Source organism: Carya illinoinensis, chromosome 12 (assembly GCF_018687715.1).
Source record: "Carya illinoinensis cultivar Pawnee chromosome 12, C.illinoinensisPawnee_v1, whole genome shotgun sequence".
NCBI classification, from domain to species: domain Eukaryota; kingdom Viridiplantae; phylum Streptophyta; class Magnoliopsida; order Fagales; family Juglandaceae; genus Carya; species Carya illinoinensis.
In genome coordinates, this window is record NC_056763.1 from 2,410,070 (window position 1) to 2,419,792 (window position 9,723).

Here is a 9,723-nt window from a genome sequence, read left to right on the forward strand (position 1 = left end):
AGCAACTTACATAATTAATCGAATTCCCACTCCTTTACTCTTTAATAAAACACCATTTGAGATCCTTTTCAACAAACCTCCTACATATTCTCACATGAAAATCTTAGGCTGCCTCTGTTTTGCCTTTTCGATTTCTCAAAATAGACAAAAATTTGATCCTAGAGGTAGGGATTGTGTCTTTCTTGGTTACCCCTTTGGGGTAAAAGGGTATAAGCTACTTGATTTAAACACGAACTCAGTTTTCATCTCTCGAGATGTTACTTTTCATGAGCATGTTTTTCCCTTCCATCAGCATCATTCCACTCCATCTTCTCAAATGCCATCTTCTGCCACCCTTCCTTAAACTCCATCTTATCAATTTCCATCTTCTGCCACCCTTCTTCAAACTCATTTTCCTTCTATTTCACCTTCTCCCCCACAACACAGCACCTCTTTGCCACTGACATCAGAAACAGATTCCTCATCATCCACACCCCTAGACTTTTCCATACCACCTTCCTCCAATTCTTCCATTCCATCAACAACAGAACCTTCCTCTCCTCTTCCTCTTAGAAGATCCACTCGAACCAGAAAAGCTCCTCAATACCTGCAGGACTTCCATTGCTAGCAAGCAACTTTAATCTCATCCTCTCAATTAGTGAACATGGCATTAGCTTCAACAGGTATCTCTTTTCCTTTAGCTTATTCCATTTCTTATCATAACTTGTCTCCTAAATTCTCTTTATTTTCTGCTGCCATCTCTTCCACTAATGATCCACACACTTACACACAAGCTGCCAAAGACCCCGATTGGTGTAAGGCAATGGATACTGAAATTGAAGCTTTAGAGCTCAACAAATACATGGACCCTCATTAATTTATCCCTTGACAAAACCCCCATTGCATGCAAATTTGTCTATAAAACCAAGTACCATTCCAATGGTACTATTGAGAGGAAGAAAGCAAGACTAGTAGCTAAGGGTTTCACCCAACAAGAAGGGGTGGATTATCATGAAACATTTTCCCTAGTAGTGAAGATTGTCACTGTTAGAACCATTATTGCCTTAGCTGCAATTAAAGGATGGCATCTCCACCAATTTGATGCTAACAATGCGTTCCTCAATGGAGAGCTCAATGAAGAAATCTACATGAAGAAGCCACCTGGCTACACCAAAGGACAACCTGACCAGGTCTGCAAGCTCAACAAAAGTCTCTATGGCCTCAAACACACCTCACGCCAGTGGTATGATAATTTTTCCACTTCCTTGGTTGCCTTTGGTTTCACTCAATCCAAGGCTAATTACAGCCTATTTACTTGCATAACCCCTACTACTTTTACTGCACTACTTGTCTATGTCGATGACATTGTAGTTGCAAGCAATTCCCTTGAATCCATTTCAGTTCTCAAGACTTTTTTGAACACACATTTGAGAATAAAAGACCTTGGAACCTTGAGATACTTCCTTGGCATTGAGGTCTCTCGATCACCCAGTGGAATTCACCTCTGTCAAAGAAAATACACTCTAGATATTCTTGTTGACTCAAGCAATCTAGCTTGTAAACCTTTAAAGCTCCCAATGGAGCAAAACCACAAATTGAGCAAGTCATCAAGGACACCCCTAGCTGATCCTACCTCCTACAGACAACTCATTGGTAGATTGCTTTACCTCACATTAACCAAACCTGATATTAGTTACCCCATCCAAGTCCTAAGTCAATGTATGGATCACCCTTCCATCTCCCACCTTGCTGCAGCCCACAAGGTACTGAGATACCTCAAAAATGCACCTGGTCAAGACATCCTTCTTTCTTCAAGTTCCCCACTTCAGCTTAGAGGCTGCTGTGATTTAGATTGGGCTTCTTGCCCAGACACACGCAAATCAGTCACTGGTTTTTGTATCTTCTTGGGCCATTCTCTCATTTCATGGAGATCCAAGAAACAAACAGTTGTCTCAAGGTCTTCAGCTGAGGAAGAATATCGTGCAATGGCATCCATTTCTACTGAACTTACTTGGTTGCAGCAGCTATTCATTGATCTCTCCATTCCTCATCCACAAGCTACTGAACTTTTTTGTGACAACCAAACTGCTTTACGTATAGCAGCCAATCCAGTTTTTCATGAGAGGACAAAACACATTGAAGTTGATTGTCATCTTATCCGAGATAAAATAAAGAAGGTAGCATCAAGACTGCTCATGTTCACACCAACTCACACCTTCTAACATTTTTACTAAGTCTTTACCTTCTTGTATTCTTTTCTCACATCTCTACAAGTTTATTAGAGCAACATGGCATCAGCTCTCCCAAGAATTCAAATCACATGGATGCAACTGATCATGACAAGATCAGTGATCCTGATATGCAGTCACACCCTTCATCGAATAAACTTGTCTCTTGTAATAAGTCTGTAAATAATTTACTAAGTTGTCCTTCTAGATGAGCTGTAATGTACATTTATATAAATTTAGAATTAGTTAGTCTGCAGGTGTACAGACTGTAGCTGGTACGAATATTCTCTAGTTGGTTAGCATTATGTCTGTCCATTTTTAGTATAAAGTAGCAGCAGTATAGTGTAAAGAAAATACAATGAATTTTATGAAATGAAGTAAGGAAGTGAGCATTTTTCCTCTGTTTTCACTCGTTCCCTTTTGCTTCCATTGTTATTCTTACATAAAATCTTGTTTAAATAGATTTTTCACCTATAAAAGCCATTACATTGTTAATTTTGTGAAATCCCACTTTTAAAATTTATTTTCTTGAAATAATTATAATTTATCGAATTGTTATTTATTTTGCAATATTACTATAGATTCTCCATTTTATATCTCAAATTACTACTTATTTTAAAATTTATCGTATAATAGATTTAATTTTGAATATCGTATCACATCATTCATATCCATCAACTTTAAAGGTAAGATTTTAATACCACATAAATTATAACTCATAACTTGACTCAGGGAATACATAGGGTATGGTTAATGCTATATACATTTTTGGAGTGTACAATCTTTGTGTATTTTTTTTTTAAGAAAAAGAAAATTACTATGAATACAAATAGATCCAACAAACTACGTAGTAGGTAAGATTTTTTTTTTTTCTAATTTTAGTTCACCGCCCAGACTCCGTACCCCACTTTCATTTCAATTTTTCTTCTTTCTTTTTTATTTCCCTTCCCTACCAGTGCCCTTTCCCCACTTTCCTTTTCTTTTTTTTTTTCCCTCTCTCACTTCACGTTGTGCTCCTGCACCCCTCTCCCAGTTTTATTTTCTCTCTCTCTCTCTCTCTCTCTCTCTCTCTCTCTCTCTCTCTCTCTCTCTCTCTCTCTCTTTTTCTCACTTCCCCCTACGTCTCATGTGTTGGACCCTCGATCAATACCAGAGTAACTACTAAATTGGACTGCTTCTACGAAGCCTACCCCCAAAGAGAGAGAGAGAGAGAGAGAGAGAGAGAGAGAGAGAGAGAGAGATTGAGAGATACAAGAGAGTAAGAGAATAATGGATTCCATAGTTGGCCTCAGTTCCAACTAATGGCTTCTTTTTATATTGCAATTGTGAATGAACCTCAAAGAAGATCGAAGGACGATTAAATGACTGTGTTTAATCATCCTGCAGTTTACAACCTACAACGACCATGCCGTATTACATCTAAACACTTATCCCAAATGAATACGACTTACAGCTTAGACTCTTATTACATTTGATTTAATAAAACGACACCATACTAGAAAACCCTTTTAACTAACAAAACTGTCACCTTCCCTTTTCACATTTCCTTCGAACATAAAGTCTCTCTTTCTACATTCATATGCTACTGCACCCCTTTCCAATACTGCTACACTTCATCTACATTTCAACCCATAACATACCCTTCCCCCTTTAAAAAACCTTGCCCACAAGGTGAGGAAATTTATTTATTTTTGTTGCCAATAGGGCTCCCAAGTGGCATCATCAACTGCTGCCCCCTTCATTGAACTAAGACCTCAGTGAGTGGCCTGTTATTCAGCTTTCTGAATCTCCTCTGTAGAATACATTCAAGTTCAAGGACCAATTGACCATGAAGATCAACTGGTGGTAAAGTCGATAAGGGTGATACAAACTAGCCCAATTTCTTTTTAAGACATGAAACATGGAAAACTAGGTGTATAGCATAACTTTGAGGTAAATGCAGCTTATAAGCCACATGTCCAATCCTCTCAAGGACTTGGAATGAACCATAAAACTTAGGAGATAATTTGGAATTTCGCCTAGCTGCTAGAGATTGTTGCATGTATGGCTGTAGTCCAAAAAAGACCCAGTCCCCCACTTGGAATTCTCTCTCAGTCCTTCCTTTATCAGCTTGGTATTTCATCCTTTCTTGAGCCGCATTCACATTCACTCTCAATGTAGAGATAATTTCTTCTCTAGTTCTTAAAACTTCCTCCACTGCCTAGTTAGCAGTGAGGCCAGGAGTAAAGGACTATAGCTTGATTAGAGGCCTGCCATAAACCACCTCATAAGGAGTTAATTTTGTAGAAGTGTGAAATGTGGTGTTATACCACCACTCAGCTAAGGTTATCCACTCGGATCATAACCTTGGTTTGGAAGTTATAAAATATCTCAGAAAATGCTCCAAGCATTTATTTACTACCTCAGTTTGGCCATCACTTTGAGGGTGATAGGCAGATGAATAAGAGAGAGTTACTCCTTGCAATCTAAACAGTTCTTTCCAAAAAGAACTAGTAAAAGTGGCCCCCTATTAGACACAATATTGTAAGGCATACCATGCAATTTAAAGACATGGTCAAAGAAAATCAATGCCAACATTACTGTTGTAAAAGGATGTTTAAGACGCATAAAGTGGGAGTATTTTGAGAGTCTATCCACCACAACCATGACTACTGAATAGCCTTTAGAAAGTGGAAGACCTTCTACAAAATCCATGGAAAAATCTATCCAAATAAGTTGGGGCACAGGTAATGACTGTAACAGACTAGGTGGATGGATGTTTTCCACCTTATTTTCCTAGCACACTACACATTCTCAAATATAAGTCTTCACATCATTCTTTAAACCAAGCCAATATAAATCATGCCCAGCTCTCTACAAAGGTTTATGAAAACTTGAATGACCAGCAAAAGGACTGGCATGTATAAAATGTAGTAATTTAAGCTTCAGTTCCTGAGAATTAGGCACATAAATCTTGCCTTTCTGAAGTAGCAACCCATGTTTTAAAACAAACTTAGACTGTTTAGAAGAGCCATCCCTCAACAACAACAACTGTTCTTGAACCACTGGATCCAAAAGATAAGCCTGCTTTAATTCTTCCAACCAAACTTGAGTAGGGTATGAAACAATGTTTTGAATTCCATACTATACCGGCCAATATTTCTCGTACCAAAATAGTGACCGGTACAAAAAATGCATTTGTTTCATACTGGGTCAAATATCGGCCATACCGGTGCATTTCGGTCAATATCGGCCAGATTTTGATGTACTGGTACTGGCCGAAATTTGAGAATTTTTGTAATTAATGTAAAAATTCTGAATTTTTTTTCCTAATTTTGATTCCAATGCTCATATCTAAAGACTATTTTCTTAACTTAAAAATATTATTGAGTTTTATAAATATGTGTTTTAACTTTTTCAAACTTGCATTGATATTATGTTGAAATATAATTTATACATATATAATTAATTTATTATATATAGACTATTCTGAAATGGTACCAGTATCGAAATATTTTGTTCTAATGCCTTAATTGAAATAGTATTCAAAACATTAGTATGAAATGGCATATACTGCTGCAACTTCATCTTCTAAACCATCTCTTTGAGACAAGGCATCAGCCACCTTGTTCTCAACCCCTTTTTTATACTCAATTGAGAACTCATAGCCCAACAGTTTTGAAATCCATTTTTGTTGAGATGTTGTACCTATTTTATGCTCCAACAGGTACTTTAAGCTCAAATTATCAGTTCTTATGGTGAAAACTGACCCCAACAAATATGGCCTCAATTTTTTAATGGCTCATACCAAAGCAAACAGTTCCTTCTCACAGGTTGAGAGTGACAAACTTTTCACTTTTAAAGCCTGACTCAAAAAGGTTAAAGGCCTCTAATTTTGAATCAAAACAGCACCCACTCCAACTCCACATGCATCACATTCAATGACAAACTGTTGAGTAAAGTCTAGTGAGGCCAAGACAGGTGAACTCACAACAGCCTCCTTTAAAGCCTTAAAGGTTTTTGTAGCTGACTCATTCCATAAAAATGCATCTTTTTCAACAAAGCAGTAAGTGGGGCTGTAATCTGACCATAATCTGTGATAAATTTTCTGTAGTAGCCAGTCAATCCCAAGTAACCTCTTAAGGTTTCAAGAGTTTTTGGAACTGGCCATGAAACCATTGCCTATAATTTTTTCGGGTTAGCTCTCATACCCTTCCTGGAAATTAAATGGCCTAAGTATTCGATCTCTTGGCATGCAAAATGACTTTTAGACTTTTTAGCATATAACTGATGTTGCTACAGAATTGCCAATACATATGCTAAATGAGTCAAATGAGAATCCAAATTTTTTCTATACACAAGAATATCATCAAATAACACAATTACAAATTTTCTCAAGAATGGTTTAAAGACATCATTCATGAGAGCTTGAAAAGTTGAGGGGGCATTAGTGAGTCCAAATAGCATAACCAGGAACTCATAATGACCATCATGTATTATAAATGTAGTTTTACGGATATCTTGAGGCCTCATTCTTATTTGATGATTACCTAACCTTAAGTTAAGTTTTTAAAACACAGTGGAACCAAATTACTCATCTAACAATTCATCCACTACTAGAATGGGGTACTTATATTTAATGGTGGCCTAATTAAGCATCCGATAATCCATACACATCCTCCAAGAGCCATCTGCCTTTCTTACCAAGAGCATAGGTGAGGAGAATGGTGATTGGCTTGGTCAAATTACACCAGTTTGTAGCAACTCAGCTACAATTTTCTCAATTTTTGCCTTTTGGCAATGTGGATATTTGTATGGCCTCAAACATACAAGAACAACTTCGTTCTTTGACACAATCTGGTGGTCTTGAGATCTATGTGGAGGAAGACCCTTAGGTTCCTCAAAGATGCCCTCATATCTTTTCAACAACTCGTCAATTTGAGGACATGAAGCAGTTTGCTTCTGATATGGTCCCACAGCCATCAACTGGAGCCAAAATCCCTTAGATCCCACTTTAGAAACAGTAGTTATTTCTTTATTATCAACTAACTGAGAAGTTGATGAGGCCAATCCTTTAAGAACCACACTCTTATTGTCATAAGAAAATTCCTTTTGCAACTTAGCAAAATTCAACATTATAGGACCTAATGACAAAAGCCATTGCACACCTATAACAACATCACGAACCCCCAAAATTGAGGATAAAGAAATCTGCAAGAAAATTATTACCTTGCATCTAAACAGTTACATCATGAACTCTGCCCAAACTCTGGACAGATTGGCCACTCAAACTTGTATTGACTGATCCTTATTGACTGTCAAAGCACATTTTTTTGCAATTGTAGTATCCACAAAGTTGTGGGTACTACCAATGTCTATTAAAACCACCACTTTCCTTTTATTAATATGACCCACAATCCTTATTATCTTAAGATTAGGTGTCCCAGCAATAGCTTGCAAGGAAATCGAAGCAATATCTCCAGACTGTACAGGTTCCTCATTAGGTAGTGTCTCTTTTTTTTATTGATCTTCTACAATCTCAGCATCAAGAATATCCATACCTTCTAAAAGGTAAATTCTTTGTTTAGTACATTTGTGGTCTTGATGCCACTTATCATCACAGAAATAGCAAAGACCTTTCTTTCTCCTGTCTTGCATCAATGTGGCAAAAACCTTTTGATAAGGAAGTTTGGTAGTGGCAACCCCTTTGGTGCCCTCAAGATTGAACCTCCTTCAAATTAAGGCACAAAATCACTGGAACTAGTTCTCCACGATCTTCTAGTTAACTAAACTTACTGTTCTTTCATTTTAGACAACCTAAATGCATCATTCATATTAGTAGGTTTCAACATATGTACTGGCAGTCTCACCTGATCCTTCAACCTACTCAAAAAGTAACTGAGCTTTTTTTCTTCAGAAATACCTTTAATTCTATTTGAAAGCAACTCGAATTCTACCTTGTAAATAGTAACATAATTGGTTTTCTTAAAAAATGTCAATGCCTCCATTGGGTCATCATAAGGTGATGCACCAAATCTCACTTCTATAGCCTTTATAAAGTCATCCCAAGAATGGAAAGACCCTGCCTCGCTCACACCTTGAAACCAAACAAGAGCTTCCTCCTCCATATGAAATGAAGCAAAAAACATTCCTTGGCTAGGAGCTATCTGATGGTACAGAAATTATTGGTTGGCTCTATAGATCCAACCTGTAGGATTCTTTCCAAAGAACCTTGGAAAATCAAGTTTAATGCCTTTAGTAAAAGATCTGTCACCCATATCTCGAACATGTGCTTCACCACTACCTTCATGCACTTCACTTCTTGGCAACTGTGAACTCTCTTGATGGTTTCTTGGTTGTTGTTCATTACCCTCAAAATTGTTACACGAAATCCTAGATATTTGCTGCAAAAGATCATAAAATCTCTTTTCTTGAACTTCCCTTTCCATTCTTGCGGCTTCTCGTTGCTGAAAAAGAATAGAAATTTTATCTTCTATCTTCTTTTGTTGCCTTTCTTGCTGAAGCCAAACTTGACTGATCACATCTACAACTTGTGCATAGGACCATGTTCCTTCAGCCTTGGTGACTGACTACTGATACCAACTCTGATGGACCCTTGATTAATACCAGAGTAACTACTGAATTGGACTACTTTGAGGAAGCCCACCTCCATAGAAAGAATGAGAATTAGAGAATGAGAGAGAGAGAGAGAGATAGAGAGAGACAAGAGAGTTAGAGAATATTGGATTCCATAGTTGGCCTCAGTTCCAACTAATGGCTACCTTTCATATTGCAATTGTGAATGAACTTTGAAGTGGGATTGTTTAATCATCCTGTTGTTTACAACCTATAATGACCATGCCATATTACATCTAAACACTTATCCCAAATGAATACTTATAGCTTAGACTCTTATTACATTTCATTTAATAAAACGACGCCATACTAGAAAACCCTTTTAACTAACAAAACTTTCACCTTCCATTTTCACATCTCTTCCCACATTCATATGCTATTGCACCCCTTCCACTACTACTGCACGTCATCTACATTCTAGCCCATAACATCCCAATACCCCTTCTCCCACTTTCCTTTCCTAGAGCCCCCCAGGTAGCTAGATGACATTATCGACAACCCTATATCGCCAGGTATGTCTATTTGTTTGGTTGTTGATAGGCGTGTAACTTGTTCGATATGGTTTTGGAAAAAATTTAAGACCAACTAGTATGCCTCGGTTTTACATTTTTCAAAACTGATTATGCACCGGTTACCCTCCTAAACCGGTACTCTGGTTTTACCGATTTTTCAATCTGGTTAGGTCCAGTTTTTCGATTATAATATATTATATAATATGCACTATATAATATAGTATATTATATAATATAATATTATATAGTAGATATTATATATTATAATATATATAATATAGTATATTATAATATATAGTGATATATTATTAGTATATCTATTAATATGCATTATATAATATTAGTATAACTATTAATACAATAAACCATAGTGATATAAGATTTTAAAA

General features: G+C 36.9%; 1 protein-coding gene across 1 annotated transcript; it reads left to right on the forward strand.

Moving 5' to 3' along the window:
• The first annotated feature begins 643 nt into the window (after positions 1–643).
• LOC122290100 (uncharacterized mitochondrial protein AtMg00810-like) lies at positions 644–2,201 on the forward strand. Its single transcript, XM_043097636.1, has 2 exons — positions 644–662; positions 1,048–2,201. Exons 1-2 carry the CDS (start codon positions 644–646, stop codon positions 2,199–2,201), a joined length of 1,173 nt encoding a protein of 390 aa, XP_042953570.1.
• The last annotated feature ends 7,522 nt before the right edge of the window (positions 2,202–9,723 follow it).